Source organism: Cydia splendana, chromosome 6 (assembly GCF_910591565.1).
Source record: "Cydia splendana chromosome 6, ilCydSple1.2, whole genome shotgun sequence".
NCBI lineage: Eukaryota > Metazoa > Arthropoda > Insecta > Lepidoptera > Tortricidae > Cydia > Cydia splendana.
Window position 1 is genome coordinate 20,866,089 of NC_085965.1, and position 20,103 is coordinate 20,886,191.

Sequence of the window (20,103 nt, forward strand, 5' to 3'; positions counted from 1 at the left end):
TTATTATTTTTACACGGAGCTAGTTCAGTACGCTTGTACAATATATTTTAAGGCCGCTCGATAAGCCACATGTTTTATTATTAATTTTTATATCAGCTGTCCGGACACTAGGCCAGGCGGTCAGTGTTTTCGTCGAAATAAATGGGTGGATCAACTTTTTTTTTCTTTTTGTCCCATTAGCCAGGCGACAATTGCAGTATACATTATACAGATGTAGTGCATAATTGCTTTCCATCGTATTTATCTCGGAAACGTTCGTATTTGTCATGCTACTTCAGTCAACCTCAGTACTTTTTGTACCGAGACTGACTGAAATAGCAAGACACGTTCGTACGTTTCCGTGAAAATACGATGGAAAATAATTAGGCATTACATCTGTAGTTTGTTAGACAAAATGTTATACTACGTTAAACTAATATGCTAAGTAGATGACCCATTATATATGGAAGGGGCTTATAACTGCCATAAGAATGTATGTTTGGTTATTTTCAATACAATAAAATCAGTTTTTTAAGAGTGACCCAGGAGACCGTAACTATGACAACGGCTGATAATAAAAAGTTGATTCACCCAAATACTGCCTTTATGGTTCAAGTGTCCGGCTTGCTCTCGCAGCTTTACACGACTGCTGTTACACGTCTGCAAAAATATATATAAGGATAAATAATATCAATGCAAATTATACTCTATCGAAATACATGTAAGTGTTGTTTTGCGCGGTCACGCAACAGAGTCGTGTAAGGCTGAGTCTAGTGTTATTTGAATGACTGCTTAGTTTGTATATTTTTAAATTAATAACTTAGCTATAGTTACGACGTGTTCTGTTTAAAATTTATTACTTCGTTAAATTGGCTTTCGGAATTTTGAGATGTTAATGAATTACTGTTTCACGGAGAGGGTACTGGTTCTTGTAAGACATAATAATATTGCCATTGACAACCATACACCAGAGAAATAAAGAAACTAACTGAATACAAGAATCAATTCCAGATGTATGGGTTTTTCTGTTGAACGTACCAATTCATTTGGTTGTCTTGTCTGGTTAAACTTATGCCGAGTTTTGGATCCAAATAATTTTTGCACGTTAAGCAATTAAACCTTTAACAATAATTCTACTAATGGGAAAGTCACCCTTGACAAAGGTTTTTAGTGTAATTTTAAAATTCCACTTAAGAGCTTCTTTTCTCCGTATTATGTTCATGAACCAGTATCTTCTCCGGAGCAGTTGCTACAATGAATTTAATAATCTTCCATCGTGTGAGAGGATCTCATTTAACTAAACGTTTCCATGAAGTGAAGTACGCTACAAATGAACAATGAAACTGAGAATATTTCCGTTCTGCAGCTGTGAATAGGACTTACTTAGCGAAATAGAATAAGTCAGTATACTCCGGACTGGTTGCACCGCTTTCCTTTATGCTCTGGTTACCTAGAATAGCGGTGCCGTCATATAGCGGCCGTCTCCATACAAAATACTACGACATCCATATTTAGCCGTATTATTTTGTATGGAGACGGCCCCTATATGACGGCACCGCTATCCTAGCAAAACCGAGTTTTACCTTACTGTCAAAGACGTCAAGTGACGCGCGCTGCTACAGCCCAATATCAACCTTCGTGCATTCAGATAAGTTTCACACGAAAACGCGCCGCGCACGATAGGCGTGTCGTTCAAAGGGTTAACAAAAGAGGCTATGAGTGCTATTTTATATATGTACTCATACCTCTCCATAGTAAACCATATTGGAATACAAGAAGGTAAATATCAAACGGTGACCGTGCGCATCTGTGGACGTCTTTGGCGGTCATACAAAATATACAGGACACGACCCAAGACCTGTGTTTACGAAACCAGTATTATGATATTTATATCCAATGGATAATTCTGCCAAGTATTTTAATACTTAACGCTACCTTTTTTACGATATATTTCTATCACGTATTTCTTAAACATGTTCTAGGACTGAAATTCTTCCGCTTGCCAGTTTTATCCATTAGAACTAATTAATCTGCTTGCCCAGTGTTATAACACCTAATACTTACACAATCCAGTGAACCGATTTGACAGATTTACTAAACACAAGTATGGCCTTGCTACTTTTTAAATAAATGCTTAGAAATGATAATATCGGTCATCCCAAAACGTAATATTCGCAGCCAGTTATCAGACGCAAAGTAAAAAAAATACATCAACGTACATTCTGTTAGTAAATCTATCAACGCAGTATTACTGTACCATTCACATCCGACCAGTGTTCGTCGGCCAGTCAGTTCCACTAATCGCCTAGTCCATGTCCGCGGCACGAGTGAGCCGCGCGGCGCGCGTCACGTACTTATTGTTTCGCCTACTGTATCATATAGCGTAAGTTAGTGTATCCGGTCCAGCGGCGTGCCCACGCCCGCCCCGCCCCGCCCCGCGGGTGCACGGTGCGAGAATCGGGTGCGGAAATATGTGCCTTCAATGTTAATACATTTTTCATAGTTGATGCTTCTATTAGACTAAGTTAACACTTGTAAATATAGATGTAACGCTCCTTGGATTCTAACTTTATTTAATTTAATTTAATATAACACGTTTTAATTTATTGCCCGTCTCAGACACAGCCTCTAAACTTCCCAGTCGAGCTCTCCTAGGTTGCTATTGCTTCTGACAATCTTCGATCTATTTATATTATAAGTCTTGTCACTGCCAATTTGTTTTTCGTGTCTAGCTCAAATTACTCTTATAATGTCGATTGCTATCATTATCAACCCATGCGGACTATTGCCATTTTATTTAAGGGAAGATTAGAACTATGCCGCGGTTATTTATAAAACTTGTTATAAATTATACTGAACGCAGTTGAAATGATGAGTGTCTTTAATTAACGATTAAAGTCAATATAATCGATTTATTCTGAAGGTTGGTGTATGAAGACGTACCCGTGTCCGTGTCTGAGAGGTATCGTAATGTCCAGAATACTACTTGTGTTGGCGATGGACGCTGTCAATAAGGCTTAGATGCCGTAAAATGGGGTGACTTTAAAAATTCATGCTTCATTTAAATAAACATTTTTAATGACCTATTAGAAAATAGAATGGAGATTTATCCTCACTTATAGTTTTCGAGAACGGCACAACTCACTGGTACCGAATAAATCATGAATGAACAATGCTGCTTTCTCATCTCAGATTTTTCAAGTCATCAAATTATACGGTATTTGCATTGTTTTACATATCATCTTAAAAAGTTGTGTTTATTGACAGCGTCTCTCATCTCTGCGAGCTTTGCGGTGGCCGCGGGAAGTGTACATTACATAGGGCACTTTCTGACCTGCAGCTTCTCATAGTACCTAATTGTCATAAAACTGTCCATAAGAACTCATGATTATCTCGAAGTTAAGATTGTTTTTTATGTAAAGAAATACAGTTTTCCATGTTTAGTGTACGAACGTGAGGTGGCTCGCCGCAGTATTACAGAGCCGGCGGCCGCCGCGCCGCGCTTGTAGGTAACTATTTAATTGCTATAATCGGACTGTATTATTTTTTTATCTAGAACGTGTAACATTTTAAAAAATAAACTGGAACTGTGCCATATACTTGTGACTTTTATTTTATACCCAGATTTATTTTATTTAGTTACAATACAGATTTAACATTTATCATCAACAGATCGACTTGAGAAGCCGTGGCAGACGATCACGGTATAGAAGGACAGCAAATACTAGAATGGAATAGCTTCACAGAGGAATACTCAACACTTTCAATGCCAAGCGCAGCGCATTGCAGTGAATGTGTTAAGTAAAAGCTCCCGATAACAAAATCGCAGAACCAGCTAGTGGGTTAAAAGCAGGTAAAAAAAATTAAAAACATATCTAAGAATCGGAAAGATGAATAAAGTATTGATATAATTATAATATCAGGCATTTCAGTTCATATATCTCATAACTGGGTATAGTCGTATCATCGAGAGCGTGGAATTGCATAGTAGTAGTATTGTTTGTTTACAGGCATTCTATATTTGAATTTTCTATTTTCTTGTACTATCAGCATACAACCACTACAAATGCAATTCCATCTTCTCGATAATTCAACTATACACTACATACTTCCGAAATATTTTATGCCGAATTTTAAAATATCGAATTTTATTATTCCGATTCTTAAATGCTCGACCCATCAAAATTCCGATTGTCGTAATTACCGAACGATGAAAATCACGAAGTTTTATATTTCCGAATAGTAAAACCGACGATTTTTTACCACATAATTCCGAATATAACAATTCCGATAGGGAGAAACACCGAATTTAACATTTACGATTTTTGATATCACGAATTCCGAATTGTCATAATTCCGAAATTTTGAATTCCGATTTGACGTGATTCCTATTTTTTTAATTCCGAATAACGATATTCCGAATTTGTTGTTAATAATTAAAGGTACCTACGTTTCTACGGGGGGTAGCAGTTCTAACGTAACCTAAACCTACTTTTTTTAAAACAGTTATTTACTGTAGGGGTCGCAGTTCTAACCTAACCTATACCTACTTTTCTGTAAGCAGTAAGTTTCTAGGGGAGGGAGGGTCGCAGTTCTAACCTAACCTACACCTACTTTTCTAGTAGCAGTTGGTTTCTGTGAAGGTCGCAGTTCTAACCTAACCCACTTTTCTAGTAGCAGTTGGCTTCTGTGAAGGTCGCAGCTCTAACCTAACCTAACCCACTTTTCTAGTAGCAGTTGGTTTCTGAGAAGGTCGCAGGTCTAACCTCACCTAACCCACTTTTCTAGTAGAAGTTGGTTTCTGTACCTAAAGATCGCAGTTCTAACCTAACCCACTTTTCTAGTAGCAGTTGGTTTCTGTGAAGGTCGCAGTTCTAACCTAACCTAACCCACTTCGCTAGTAGCAGTTGGTTTCTGTAAAGGTCGCAATTCTAACCTAACCTACTTTTCTAGTAGCAGTTGGCTTCTGTGAAGGTCGCAGTTCTAACCTAACCTAACCCACTTTTCTAGTAGCAGTTGGTTTATGTAAAGGACGCAGTTCTAACCTAACCTAACCCACTTTTCTGGTAGCAGTTGGTTTCTGTGAAGGTCGCAGTTCTAACCTAACCTAACCCATTTTTCTAGTAGGAGTTGGTTTCTGTGAAGGTCGCAGTTCTAACCTAACTTAACCCACTTTTCTAGTAGCAGTTGGTTTCCGTAAAGGTGGCAGCTCTAGCATGTCCAAGTGATTTAAATGCATTTTTTTTTTGCAGATCAATTTTAAAAACGGGTGACCATTTAATTACTTCCCTTTTGAAAATCACGAATTTCATTACTCCGAGTTTACAAAAGATCGAATTTCTGAATTCCGAATTATTTTATTTCCGATCGGTCAATGATTTTTCGGAATAGACAAATTCGGAAAAAAAATCGGATTTTTAAAAAATTGGAACTTTAAGCATTCGTTCATATGACAATCGGATTTTAAGTATTCGGAAATAGCGCAGTCGTGATTTTCTTCTTTCGTGGTTTTCAAAGTCGTGATTTCGATATTTCGGACGTATAAAAAATCGTGATTATGAAAATCGAGGTTATGAAAGTCGGAAAAACATATTTCGGAATATTTGGGTGTTCCCCTCATAACTATTATTGTTTCAAACATCAAACGTCAACATTTATTCAACAAATAGGCCACAAGGGCACTTTTACACGTCAACATTGAATTTACATCATTCAGGCCTTTAACATCTTGACAGATGATTTATGCAGCGTCTGTAAGCGAGGAACAACGTCTCTCGTGGCTGTATAAGCCAATGCGGGACCGGCATTTGCGACCGCATTTATGGCAGCTGAAGCAGGGAGCCATGTCGGCACCATCAGGTGGATTGTGCCTCTTTGCGCGTTTTCGGGCAAGGTCTTGGAACCATGCGTTGTCGTGAATTTCGCGACCTTTCGCGATGGTACCCCTCCATCCATCGCGATCTGACGCGAGCTCCTCCCAAGTGTCCCTATCGATATCAAAAGCGACCATGTCGCGTTTCGCGCAGTCCTTAAAACGCAGCAAGGGACGTCCAATGCGGCGCTTTTTAAATGCTATCTGGCTCAACATAATCTGCCTAGGCAAACGAGTGCTATCCATACGCTGCACATGCCCAAGCCACCGCAAGCGCCTCTGTTTCAGCAGGGCGGTGATGCTAGGAAGCTGTGCAATTTCCAGGACTCTCTCGTTAGTGACCCTGTCCTTCCAAGTGATGTTGAGGATACTCCGAAGACAGCGCATGTGAAAGGTGTTTAGTCGACGTTCCTGAATTTACATACAAGCAAAAATAATAACATCAACAATTTTATAAAATAAAACTAACTACAGTAGAGTCCGGTTAGTACGACTTCGCATATAACAACCAACCGCTTATAGCGACGTAAGTATAGCCACTTGTTTGGTTTTAGTACAACCTACTATGAAAGTACAACCGTTTATTACGACTCCGCTTATAACGACCGACCGCTTTTAACGACGGAAATTGACACAAAATCCGTCCGTCAAGTCCGTTTACAACGACGAGCGACGTAGTTTTTACGAATAAATTGTTGGTAAGAAGCTTACTCCGTGCCGCGCACACAACTGCCCTCCCCCCTTTGCCTATACGCAGCAAGATGAAATAGTCATGTGACTTTTCGTAATCTTGCAAAGAAAATAAAACCCAATTCCCATTACCTATTTAATTGAACTTAAACTTCATATACACAATTATGTAAGTTGGGTGACAATGCAATATTTCGGTACCTTCGAGCTGATCTGATGATGGACTCAGGAGGTGGCCATAGGAACTGTGTGACAAAGCGCATCCTAATTGAGTTTGGGTTTGTAAGAATTGTCTCAATTGAGTGTAATAAGTTGCTTGTTGAAACAAAAGTACACAGTCATTAGCGATAAAAACTTGAGTGAAAATTGAAATGTTTTTTGATTGTCGATGTACGATTTTCATCTTGATTAGATCCCCAAGAGTTTTTATTTTACGGGATACGAGTAATTTGCGGATGATGAGTAGGTAAGTACCTACGCGTGGCCTACAAAAGTCTCTCCATTGAAGACAAAGTGTTGTAATACTAACGTACTTAAATAAATATTTTAATTGAAATGTTTTTTATGTATTTGATTATTGCATAAGTATTAATTAATACAAAATGATGTAATTATTTTGATTAAAAAATATATTAAAATTGGCAGTTCGTTTAGTGCGACGTCCGGTTAGTACGACGTAATATCAGCGGTCCCTTGGGCGTCGTTATAACCGGACTCTACTGTATATGGTCTCTTAATGTCGAATTACATACAAAATACAGATACAAAACACAAAAAAAAATCTATAATATTTAGAGGTGTAAATGTCTCTAGGTGTCAGAACTATATATAAGATTATATAGTTTATCAAGTTATCCTTAGAGATGTATAGGGTCTCCAAGAGTAAATATCCTGTATAATTAATACATTCATTAAGAGAAAAGAAACATACGAGAGCAAAATGAGGCGTCTCACTGTAATTAATTAATAAAAATAGAGTTACTAAGTATAATAGCTTGTGTTAGCTTAAACAGACCAGTCTCCACAAACAGCACCCGTTCACGAGTATGACGCGTATCTCAGCCAAGTTTAGTAAAAAAACATAGGTACATACATAAATAAAGGTTGTAGATATGTAGATTTAGCAAAATAAAAGAACGCAATTAAATTCTTTAAACTGTTTTAATCATCATAAATCAAATAATTGCTTACAAATTGTTATAAATAATTACAGTATTGCTTAAATTAAACTCAGTCGAAATATTACAAGTATTATTGTCATGTGCACCAAGTAGCATAAATATTATAATAGCAAATATAGCAATTTATTTACAATAACTAATCATACAATACTGGCAGTAATACAAAACAAATATGTAACTATATGGTTCTAAGCATAAAGGTGTTTTATAAAATTATAGAAAACGTAAAAACAATACACAGTCACTGAAATATATTGTGGAATTTGAAATAATAAAATCACATTATGTTACAATTGTGATGCACAATAATCATCAAAAATATACAAACGAAATCACAAAGTTACCATTAGTAAAAAAAATCTTGGAATAATATGATACAAGTATTCGATGCTGCTATCATTTTATTTCTATAGACGGTCAAATAAGTTTGTCAGTAGAAAAAGGCGCGCAATTCAAATTTTCTATGGGACGATAACTCTTCGCGCCTACATTTTTAAATTTGCCGCTCTTTTCTCCTGACGGAAATGGCTTGACAGAGTATAGTTGGGCTACCGGAAGATGTCCCGCAGTCCCTCCGTCAGCAGCGTGAAGACCGGCGTCTGATCCGCATAACCGGCCGCGCGCAGGTGGTGCGACATGCTTGATACGCACTGAAAACAACCACATGAACTTTACGTCAACTGAACGTAGATGCAAATTATAAACTGCAAAAAGCCAAGCATTGGAAATCATAAGTATTAAACCAGGGGGGCGAAACTGGTCCTTTCGGGCATTCTCGGCTCCGATCGGCTCAGCATTGCTCCGAGCAATTATTAGGGTTGGCACAACTTGACGTCTCTTTGCGTGTATGACCACAGATAAGATAATGACTTGAATTTTTAACAACTTTAAATAGGCGAAAGGGATGGAACCATACATAGAATAGAATAGAATCGTTTATTGCGAACCATGGTACATAATAAAGTTGCTACAATACAATTTGTGGAACAGCATGATTGATAAGAAAGGGACAGCATGATTCGGCCTTGAATCGTTGTCAAACTTCGGTTTTGTAGGAAGTTTCTTCCCAGTACGGTAGTACTATTACTTATTCTATGGTATTACAGTGCTATAACCACAATTATGTGTGTCTGGTGAGTTACCTTCTCCAAGTAGGTGAGCTTAGCCTGCGGACACACGTCCCTGTCCATCTGCACGCGGTGCGGGTCGGGCGTCTGGTCGAGCAGCAGGGCTCGCATGTCGCGCAGCAGGGCGGCCGCGGAGGCCTCGGTCACGTCGGGCTCCAGCCGCACGCGGAGCTGGAAGCCTTGCGGCTCGGTCTCGTCTGCCGCGGGGTGCTCTACGCGGAAGCATCTGGGAGAGAATTATAATAAAACAATAAGTTAACTGATAAATTGACGTAGTAAAGAATTTAACACGAATAATACTAGACGTGATACCGCTCTTTAGTTGTGACGAATGCAAAACGTATAGATCAAAGATTTTGTTTTAACAGGCGCCGCGCGGACGAGGCTGGCGGGAAGCTCAGATATAAATGTACCCACTTATATTGAGAGGCGGTGCGACCGGCCGGCCAATGTTGCGACGTGACGAGCGCTGCGAAGGGCTCGAGTGCGGCCTGCAGCGCGGCCTGCGAGCGGACGTCCAGCGCCGAGGGCTGCGGCGGGAAGCGCGGGTGCGAGTGGTGCCAGCCCGCCACGCGCAGCCCCCGGGCCTGCAGCCACGCGCCCGCCGCCGCTTGAGACACTGCACCCAACAATCGACACGACAAGTTATATTTTTTACAATCATCATCATCATATCATCACTTCAATTGCCCACTGCTGAGGGCCTCTTGTAGTACGCCTCTTGTCTCGGTCCTTAGCTAATCACATCCAGAAGTGACTCGCAATCTACCGATTTTTTTTATAAGAAGTAACTTGCAATGTTTCAAATGTCAAATCTTGAACTATATTAGACTCGCTTCTCATTATTGGATTGAGCTGAAACTTCACGCACACACATAAGTAACTTGGGTGACAATGCAATATTATGCTACCATTGTGCTGATCTGATGATGGACACAGAAGGTTGCCACAGGAACTCTTTGATAAAACAATACAACTTGTAGTTTTATAAAAGTTGTAATCAACAAAATACTAGTCTAAAACCAAAATTGTAATTAGTGTTGAATGGGTCACCAGGGTCCATGTCGCAGTGCGTGGTGCCGGCGGCGGCGGCGGCGGCGCGGTAGGCGCGCAGCCGCAGCTCGGCGCCGCGCAGGCGCCCGCCCAGCAGCCCCATCACCTCGGCGCGCGACCCGTGCGCGTGCGCGTCCATTAGGAGGAGGGCGGATACTGACAGTACCACTGAATACGGCGCCTGTTCAAACAAAATGTTAGAATAAATTAAACGCTTTTTAATTTTGTTCAAACCTAAATCCATCATCCGTAGGTAACCAGTTTTGTAATATTACTAAACGACTACCATTGTCACATACTTGGAAACGACACAAATTAAACCTATCAAATTAAAAGTGTGGCAATTGGGCAAACTTGAAATCTTCTTCTCCTTCTTTAATTTTCATTGTTGGGCATACACCTCTCCAATTTATTTCCACATAAGCCGATTTACTGTCCCTCTCCTTTGGAGTACCTCATCTGATATGTGATGTTTTGAAATTTACGCTAGGACACATTTGCTCCATCTCCCTCTGTCTTGGCGACATAGGGTGTCCGGTCCTGGCCTACTTCAGAGTACAGACCAACAGAACACTCACGGGTCGCTCGGCGTTGTAGAGGCGGCAGGGGAACAGCCGCTCGGGGCGCGGCCGGGGCGGCGGGCGGCGCGGCTCCGCGCGGCGCTGCAGCACGTCGCCCGCCGCCGTGTGCGCGATCGTGTAGCCGCCGTCGCCGTCCTGCACGAATACATACATTATTCACTGCACATAGTGTTTTAAAACAAAATGCAAACGCTAAGCAAAAATTCTCGAGAGGCGTATTATTATATTCAACATGAGAGTGAAGCTGGAAAAAAATTCATGCTAAAATATCCATGGATATTAATACAGCCAAGTTCTAATTTCAAGTCTAGAATCTTCAGGCTAATACTGTAATGTTCACAATATTGAAGAAACATAAAATTTAAAACAAAAGTGGTTTGATTATTGGAAGTAAAAGCAATATGGCTCCACAACAGTAGTCTCTTAAACCAATAGTTTGAAACTTTTGAAAAGCCTTGGTAGTGCATACTACTTTAATATTATAAACATTAAGTTTAAGAAGTATTAAATTAGACTAAAAGACCTGAAAAAATATAGAATAGGACCTCACCAAAACAATTTTCTTCTGTCTCTTAGGTGGCAGACCAAAGTTATTCAATGGCACTGCTATAGGAGCTTCCAACTCAGACACCACACTGCAACTATCCTTCTCAGGCGACTCATCTTTCATTTTTTTCGTTTTGATAGGCTTCTCAGTATCACTGTCTATGTCCACTTCTATATCACTATCAGATTCTGAATCCTTCTTTTTCTCTATTTTAATCTAGATGGGGGGCAGAAAATTTTATTAACAATACAGTACTTACAGTGAAATCTCGATAATCCGGCACTTCGAAGGTCTGGTACACCCAGTAATCCAGCACTAAAATTGGGATACAAATGATCATTCTATGCCCTAATTTACTATGTGCACTAACATTTTCGCCCTTCAATCTCTTTATAAATGGCTAAGTTCCAGATAAGAGTACTTTTTTTTAAATATAATATTTTAGTAAAGTGTATTTCTACCACATACTTATAGTTCGTTTTTTTTAGCATTAGAAAGAACTTGAAAGAAGGTAAGTGATCTTGACATGTCTTTTAATTGAAAAACGCTTTTTAAAAATCATTAACTATTACTTATGAAAGCAGAAGAATATAAATTATCGTATTAGATTCATAATTGTTACATATTTGCCGTAACTTATTTTTTAAATGTGTTTTTCAATTAAAAGACACATCAAGATTGTTTACCTTATTTCTAATGCTAAAAAAACGAACTATAAAAACACATCAATAATATGCAGATTTTCTCTAACTTCTAGTAAACCGAATTTTCCAGTAATCCGGCTCTCTTGTGTCAGCATTAGTGCCGGATTAGTGAGATTGTACTGTATTTAGTAAACAATAAGGTACATTCATGCATTTCAATAGCAGTAACTTACCACTTGCTCCCCTTCTGAAACATGTAACGCCTGTCCCGAGCCCAAGACAATTTGCAACTTAGGACTCTTTATGCTCTCCTCAGACACCCCTGAATCCTTCCTCCGCCTCTCCTGCGGAGACTTCAAGAGTTCCTTACTGCTAGTTCTAGCTCTACCCTTATCAAAGTTCTTTGACACTTTCCTCCGGTGATTACCAATTTTCTTTACAGCTTTTACTTTTACCTTCTTTTGTTTAGCCATGGTTTTTAGCTTTGCACGGTTTTCCTTTGGATCCAGGGATCCTACAGACTCTGTGGATCCTATTACAAGTTCATCTTCATAATATATTTCAGTTGGATTTACAATGAGTTCAGGTTTCGGTAAGGTGGGTTTGAGACTTTTTTGGGTAACATTATTGTTTTTCTTCCTGAATGGTTTCTTAGGTACCATAATAGTTGGTGAGGCTGTGGTGACCAGGCTCAGAACATTGTTGATGCTGGAGTCATCAGTGACAATCTCTTCCTGCCCTACACTCGGGATGTCATCCTGATCTTCATTCTTCACGAGCCCCACGGAAGGGTCGTCAAGTTTGACACCATACTCTGCTTCTGTTAATGCTTGTATTTCAGCTGCTGACTTTGTTTTTATTGTTTGGGATATTTTATGAAAATTCCTTCCATATTTGGCCTACAATAAAATAAAATACCCTTTATTTAAAAACAATTTATCATTCAAACCTACTTCCTTACAGTCTTTTGAACATTTCCTCTGTACATCATACTTTAGTCTTGGGATATTCTATGTTAAAGTTAAACATGCATTACTTTATAGTAATTGTCAATACAGTCAATAATGTCATTTACCATTTCCTTGCTAAGTAAATCCCTCTCAGCCTGGCTCCATGAGGAGTGCCGCATGCGCTGATGTTTTAGCCTGGAGTCCCCTGACAGTTTCCTAGACGGACCATATTTTGCCCTAGAACAAATAATGTTTATACATTTGCTAAGTTCATGAAAGCATCTATTTATATTTATTAACCTATTAAAATAATTAGCATAGAAATGATACAAATAAATAATTACTTCAATTACTTGCCTCTTTTCTCGTTCATTGTCATACCAGTTGGCGACAGTGGAGTCTAGTAGCCACTGTGGGTGCACCGTATCCTCCCGGCTTGAGCAAGAGGGGCTAAAATACATTTTATCGTATTTCATTAATCTTCAGAATAAACATTCTCAAACAAATCATGAACTCTACTTTACTATTTTAGTCTGATACAAAACTTAATGGTGAATACATTCATTCACGTAATTGTTAAAATGTATGCTCCACTTTTTATAGAAATTAGATGAAAAGTTTATATAACAAGTACAACAAAAATATTTTGATACGTAATTGATGTCAACAAACCCAATTTATATTAATTTATACATTATTCCTCGACGAACTATTTTCTTCGAGTGGTGCATAGTAAATATTAGTTCAGCCTAAATATATAAGTACTTACATTCCTTGATTATTTTGCGCTAAACAAGAATTAAATGAAAAATCTCCCAAAACGTCAATCTCGTCATCGTCCGCCATATTTTTGTCTTGTTTTGATTTGAAGAGTATTTGAGCTTTGGCACTTTGTTAGGTACTTAAGAATCCCGAAATTTTCGTTTTAAAAGTGGCAGTTTAATCTGTGTGTCAAATAGGTTTTAGTGCCGCACCTTTCCGATTAATAACGAGAAGAATAGACTCCCAGATGAATCGATTTTAGCTGCCTTCCTCTTGCAATCGATTACCGAATACCGATCAGAAATAAAAAAATTGGACAACACTACACGGCTGTCAACTGTCACGCGAGCCTGGAAATAGAATTACTCTAAAAAAAGCATATTTTATTAAGTTTTATAAATAAGAAAATAGTATTTTCGCCATGAACGGTATTAGAATCGTTAAAAACCTTCCTTTGCGCCAGCTGCGTTCTTTTTCAAGATGGTAATTAAGAATAATTTGAAGGTTATGTTAACCCAATAGCATAACTTTATGAATGAACAAATTAGTAAATCCTATTCTTTTGTAGGTCAGTATTGCAACAAGAAGTAGTGCAAGCCGCGGCTCCTCTGTCCATTCCGGTTCCTGAAGGCGTAGACAAGCCGGCATCGCCTAAAATTGAGAAGTTGGTAGCGGAGATCACGACCCTGAATCTTATGGAGGTGTCGGAGCTGAGTCAGGTGCTGAAGCGGCGGCTGAACCTGCCCGACGCGCCCGTGATGCCGGTCGGAGGGTTCGCCGTCGCCGCGCCCGCCGCCGAGGAGGAGGAGGCTGCACCAAAGGCAGTCAAAACTAGTTTCACTGTAAGTGAATTATTCGTATTTTATGCTTTTGATTGGCATCAACCACTATACAACCATAATAAAGTTTAATATTTTAAGTTATGCATGTGTGTAACATGTATGGCGGTTATAAACACAAGAATCCGACACAAGAGCAGCTGCTGCAATGGAGCCACATCGTTTTGTCACCTAAATAGTGTTTGGTTTTAAGTTTATAAAATACATATGTATGTTAGTCTGTAAGGTACTTGTAATATGAACCTTGTTGCCTGATTTAAATTTCTAAATAAATGAAATAAAAAATTAAACACTTTCCAGAAAATATGATGGTAGTTTTGAAGATAACATTTAAGACTTTGTAATACATTTTCTCGTTCTTATGTTTAATTATATGGTGTGAGGAGTTAGGAAACCAAACGGAGCAACAAGCATTTACTTTTTAGGAAACAATTTTTATTTTCTCGCAAACAATAATACTTTCACTATTTATAAAATTTTTCTTATTTTACAGGTAAAAATGACCAAATTTGATGAAAAACAAAAAGTGGCACTCATCAAAGAAGTGAAGAATCTTCTAGAAGGGTTCAACCTTGTTCAGGCCAAGAAGTTTGTAGAGAGCGTCCCCACAGTTGTCAAGGCAGATATTTCCAAAGATGAGGCTGAAAAGCTAAAGGAAGCGCTAACCAAAGTTGGAGCCATCATAGAAGTTGATTAGATTATTAGATGTAAAGCTTAGTTTGTAATTTATATTATATTATAGTAAAAATAAAAATGTAGTCTTTTGTTATAATTATAATTTATCAAACTGCATTAATTCCCTGAAATCCTTCCCATTCCCAAGAGTGGACCACTTTTAAAATTCCATTATTTTTGTTTTAGTAATTTAAACCCATAAGTACCTACATCAAGGTAGAACTGAACACAGCTCTAAAATCAGTTGGTGTACAGTTTTATGTATAGCACATAGCTCGGTTTTTTTATAGACTCATTTTATGGTCCAGGGTCCGATCAGATGTAATTATTATTTTCTTATGTAATCCATCATCTTAATTATATTATCATATTCACCCTTTTAACCGCCATTTTTCATATTCAAAAACTTTACGCATATTACACGCCAACTTCATTAGTGGACCTAGCAAATAAAAACTTAAGAAATGCTACTTGCTTGAATTAAGATTAATATACTACTTACTTGTCTGCCACGGTTCCAAGTTGATTCGCGATTTAGGCGGTTATCTAGCTGTACCTATTTCATTCGGGTATTTCAGGCGTTCGCATTTCATAATTTTTAGTTAATCAGAGCATGCTCCGTCGGTTAGGCGCAAATCATATAGGTATCAGGTCAGGTAATCAAACGAATTGTATAGGTATTATCGTTATCAATCGTGATTGCGCTATCAGCTATCCCTACTCAAAACAAGTTATGAACTCACATGTGATTCTGTTCATCGCGTGCTACTATGGAGTCCAGTGATTACAAAAGAAAGTTTAAAGCGTTGTTTGATAAACTTTTGAATAACAAGTTCGAACTAAGTGCTAAACATTCTGAGGACTTGCTTAAATACCTGGATGGCAGCCAAGACAAATGTAAGTTAACAGCTAGACTTAAGTACCAAACATAGTCTAGTGTGTGTAGTGTAAGTAGGTACCTGTGCTTATTCTAAAAATTTAGCGCAAAATCTAATACCTTTAAACGAGCAATTCTTTTATATATTTTAGGGATATCGGAAACGGCTCTAACGATTTCGATAAAATTTGCTATATGGGGGTTTTCGGGGGCGATAGATAGGTCTTATCTCTGGGAAAACGCGCATTTTTGAGTTTTTATATGTTTTCCGAGCAAAGCTCGGTCTCCCAGATATTAATTAATATATAGCTACTCGGAACACAATAAATATAACATGACGTGTCTATCAACATTATTTACCTACATCCAAGGACATACATACCTAATACCTATACCTACTGTGTGTAAGTAGATAGAGTTAGACCAAGACAAGTCTGCAGACTGCAACTATTTTGATTGTGAACTCACGTACGTGCACAAGTGTTATTTTAAACGTCAATCAAACTTCTATGGAATTATGACGTATTAAATAACACCTGTAATTTGTAAAATGCGTGTGCTATCAAAATCGTTGCAGACTTATCTTGGTCTAACTCTAGCGCCTCTCTATTCAGAGAATCATTAACAAAAACTTGATTTTAAACTAATCATGTGTAATCAGCTGTATGCCATTAACATATCACAAGCTACTAGTAGTTATACAAAGTGTATCAAGGATTTATATTAACTATAACCTAGCGTCAACTATAAAATAAGTTTATTTACCTGTTGCCCTCTGATTTCTTTCAGGCGTTGCGAAGATTTTAGAAACCCCGTTCTTCGCAAATTTGCTTGTTTATGCAATAAAAAATGTCCACACCGCATCCACATCCGTGAAGATATTTTACTCGAAGCTCGTGAGTATCGTACTAAGCAATGAGGTGCTCTTCAACCGATTCGTGCAGATGCAGGGCTTTGAGTTGCTCGTGGGCCGCAGCCATGTAGAGTTTGCATCCGCTGACACCCCCACCGAACTGGGGGTGGCTAGAGCCCAGCAGTCAATGGCGTTGGTAGCTCATTACTCCGGGGTAAAGTACGTTGTTGAAAATAAAGTCTACCAACGTGTCTTGACCTCTCTCACACAATACAAACCGCCAGCTGAAACGGCAGCAGTCTTGTATGAATTTATCACGAAATTAATATGGAAATTAAGCGAATATGAAGAAGAAGAGGCATTATTAGAAGTCCTAAAGTACATTGTAAAACCTCTGTTGGAATGCTCTTTGTCTACGACGATGGAAACGGATACCCTCATGGTTCAATCAGAGTCTCTATTACCGTCCCTGCACGCGTTAGTGCACATATTAGGAGAAGTGGAGCATTTGGCGGAGCCTAATAATGTAGTGTCCATGCTGGCACAAGTGTTTTCCATAGAGAGTAAACTGACTACGGCCCTGGAGAAGTCGCGGGAGCCGGAGTTAGTGCGCCTGCTGGCCGAGGCTACGCTGCGCTACTACTACGCCGCGAGCCGTCAGGTCGCGTCGCTCCGGCCCGACTCCGAGACCCGAGTAAACCAAGAAGTCCACGAGACCATCAACAAAATAATGGGCACATTAATCAACAAGAGGTCTTTCGCGACCGTCCTCGAATTCCTCTGCCAGTGCCACGCCTTCTGGCACAAAGTGGAACGGGTCATGGCGCAGGTAGCGTTCGAAAAATTTGGCAAGTTCATTTTACAAAATCACTTCCTACTTCTAATATTAATGCCTTTATATCTGAGGCAAAAGCACGGCAAAAGTTTAGTCCGCGACCTTAAGATGGAGGATGCAACCGAAATATTCCACAGCGACATGGCTATGACGGTTCCGTACGACATGGTGAACACGGGTTATGATTTCAGGGATTTAATAATAGAATCGACTGGTAACAATTTAACTTTGGCGTGCACCTACTCGCTACGGGAGCTCCTACGGTTGAAAAGGCTGCTGAGCCGGCAGCAGGCGTGCCTGGTGTTTCAGACGCTGTTTTACGCGCTGCGCGAGTTTGTGCTGACTGACGGTCCGGACCTGGTGCTGCTGGTCAACCCGCTGCATACGCCCGACGACGTGCGCTTCCTCGCGCTGATCCTCGACGCCATCGCTATGCTTCTCGACGAGCATGAGATCAACTGGCACGAAAGCCTGGAAATCGGGGAGCTGCAAGCAGCGCTCGTGAATCTGATAAAGCAGAACATGTTGCCGGTCGAGGTAAGGGTCAGAACTGTAAGTACTTGAGCTTAGGTACCTACTCCTTACGACTTGAATATTGTAGGGGTCTACTACTTACCAAAATTACTGTGGGACTAGCTGGATTATTCTAAGATTGCCCTGTATCTAATATTAAATATATACAATGTACCTATTTAATGCAGAAGGTTTTTTCTCGATAAAGACGACTTTTATAAAGTCTGATGTTTCCAGCTGCTGGTGCAAGCGCTGGAGCTGGTGACGACGTGCGTGTGCAAGCTGCTGTCGCCGGAGCTGACGCTGCTGATGGAGCCGCAGCGCGGCTGCTCGCTGAGCGAAGCGGCGGGCGCGGCGCGGAGCGTGCTTCAGCGGCCTGAAAGCGAAGCCCGACTCGCCGCGTTACAGCTGATTCTAAGTTTTTTGGAGGTGGCTTATGTCAGTCAGTACCTACAGTTTTATCAGTGGTTTTTAAGTAGGTTGTTATATTTTATTACTTTACCCATATTCTAATGGACGCATTTGTAGCCGCATATGACGCTTTGTAAAGCTACAAACACGGCTTTAGGTGTTTTTAAAATTGTATATTCAAAATATAATCTTTAACCGCCAGAGTTCATGCCGCTGCGCGCCGTGATATCTGCGCACGGGCTCCTATGCGGGGCTGCTCACTGCGCGATCTATGACCCCAACGCGCGCGCTCAGGCCGCGGCGCTGCGCTGCCTCGTGGCCGCGGCGAGCTGCGAGGACCTGTGGACTGAGATGCTCCACCACTGCCAAAATCTATATGTAAGTTTATGCACTTATAAATGCATGACTGCATTAATTGATCCATCGCTCCGATAATTCAAGACACCCTTCCTAAGGTCGTCAGTCATAATCATAATCGTTTATTGCAACCATGGTATTCCTTTACAAGCAGATCCAGCCTTTGTGCCTCAACGGCTATGGGTTCTATGGTGGATTAGATAGCGTAGGTACGCTCTGTCAACTATGTAAGGCCGTTGTTACAAATACCTTTGTATAAGCACGTGCAAATTGATCACACAATTTTGATGTCAACCTGTAGATCTAAAAACTGGCCTCAATTTGGTTGTATCCGAAATTGCGTAACATTAGCCTACAAATTACGTTATCGTTTAGCCATAGTACCGATTAGTAAGTAGGTATTATGATACAACAAAACCCGTGATAACATACGACACTAAATCGCAAGGACAGAGATAAAGGGAAACCAAACCAAGATCTTAGTATTTACTTTCAATGTTTCAGGAGCAACTGGTGAGCATCTTGCATTATAACTCCGAAGGAGAAGTGCGTAAAGAGGCAGCTAATGTACTGACGCACATCTACATCAACCGCAAGGTTAACCAGGCCTTCACAACCCGCGTTTCCAAGGCCATGGCCACAGCGGCCACAGGAGACCCGCACTGGCCTGTTCAAATAGCTGCCCTGAATTTCTGGACACAAATGTTGAAGAAACAATTCACAAACAGAGGAATGATTGATGGCAGATTCCCCGCTGTCACCTTTTGCAAGGACAAGAGGAAGATCATAGTTTTGAACGACAAAGAAATACATAAACAAATAGAAATCTGCATGGACAATCTGTCGAAAACGGGCTGCTTAGCTGTAATGGTTAAATGTCTGAATTCGAGCAATAGTGAAGTGATGGAGAACGCTTATAAAATCACTAAGAGTATAATAGAAGCTTTAGATCATTATAAATTTAGTGGTGTTCCAAGCATTGTGAACAACGCTAATATGAGTCCTACTCCTCCCACTGATATGGACGAAGTTCAAGCCAAACAGGCAACGAGTACAAACACTAAAGAAGGGGAGGTCAGTGATCTCATTTCGGAAATTTTTGAGTGCTTAAGTACAGATAGTTCGACTCCCATAGAAATTATGGAGCCGAGTGATTTTATAGATACAGTAAGAGAAGTGGCGAAAAGGAGGTCGTCGAAGGTTGACTTAGGAACGTTGATAGATGAATTGGTGGCGTTATGATGTTTTAGCTTTAGAGTGTGGCAGATGAAAGTGTCATAAATTATACACACTACATTTTTTTACGAATTTGCTTGTTTGTTTGAAGAAGTTTTGTTTTATTATTTGTCATATAGGC

The 20,103-nt window shown here is 39.7% G+C and overlaps 3 protein-coding genes across 3 annotated transcripts; 2 read left to right on the forward strand and 1 right to left on the reverse strand.

Annotated features, from left to right (window-relative positions):
• Nucleotides 1-7,802: 7,802 nt before the first annotated feature.
• LOC134791518 (uncharacterized) lies at nucleotides 7,803-13,499 on the reverse strand. Its single transcript, XM_063762566.1, has 10 exons — nucleotides 13,394-13,499; nucleotides 12,982-13,074; nucleotides 12,750-12,861; nucleotides 11,908-12,573; nucleotides 11,034-11,246; nucleotides 10,481-10,618; nucleotides 9,903-10,083; nucleotides 9,267-9,468; nucleotides 8,865-9,075; nucleotides 7,803-8,372 (listed from the first exon to the last, which is right to left on the reverse strand). Exons 1-10 carry the CDS (start codon nucleotides 13,468-13,470, stop codon nucleotides 8,271-8,273), a joined length of 1,995 nt encoding a protein of 664 aa, XP_063618636.1. The 5' UTR covers nucleotides 13,471-13,499; the 3' UTR covers nucleotides 7,803-8,270.
• A 214-nt stretch (nucleotides 13,500-13,713) lies between these two features.
• On the forward strand, nucleotides 13,714-14,955 carry LOC134791910 (uncharacterized). The gene is made up of 3 exons (XM_063763030.1): nucleotides 13,714-13,869; nucleotides 13,955-14,228; nucleotides 14,719-14,955. Exons 1-3 carry the CDS (start codon nucleotides 13,808-13,810, stop codon nucleotides 14,920-14,922), a joined length of 540 nt encoding a protein of 179 aa, XP_063619100.1. The 5' UTR covers nucleotides 13,714-13,807; the 3' UTR covers nucleotides 14,923-14,955.
• A 683-nt stretch (nucleotides 14,956-15,638) lies between these two features.
• Nucleotides 15,639-20,066, forward strand: LOC134791519 (uncharacterized). The gene is made up of 5 exons (XM_063762567.1): nucleotides 15,639-15,797; nucleotides 16,567-18,002; nucleotides 18,216-18,420; nucleotides 18,592-18,767; nucleotides 19,251-20,066. Exons 1-5 carry the CDS (start codon nucleotides 15,671-15,673, stop codon nucleotides 19,986-19,988), a joined length of 2,682 nt encoding a protein of 893 aa, XP_063618637.1. The 5' UTR covers nucleotides 15,639-15,670; the 3' UTR covers nucleotides 19,989-20,066.
• Nucleotides 20,067-20,103: the final 37 nt, after the last annotated feature.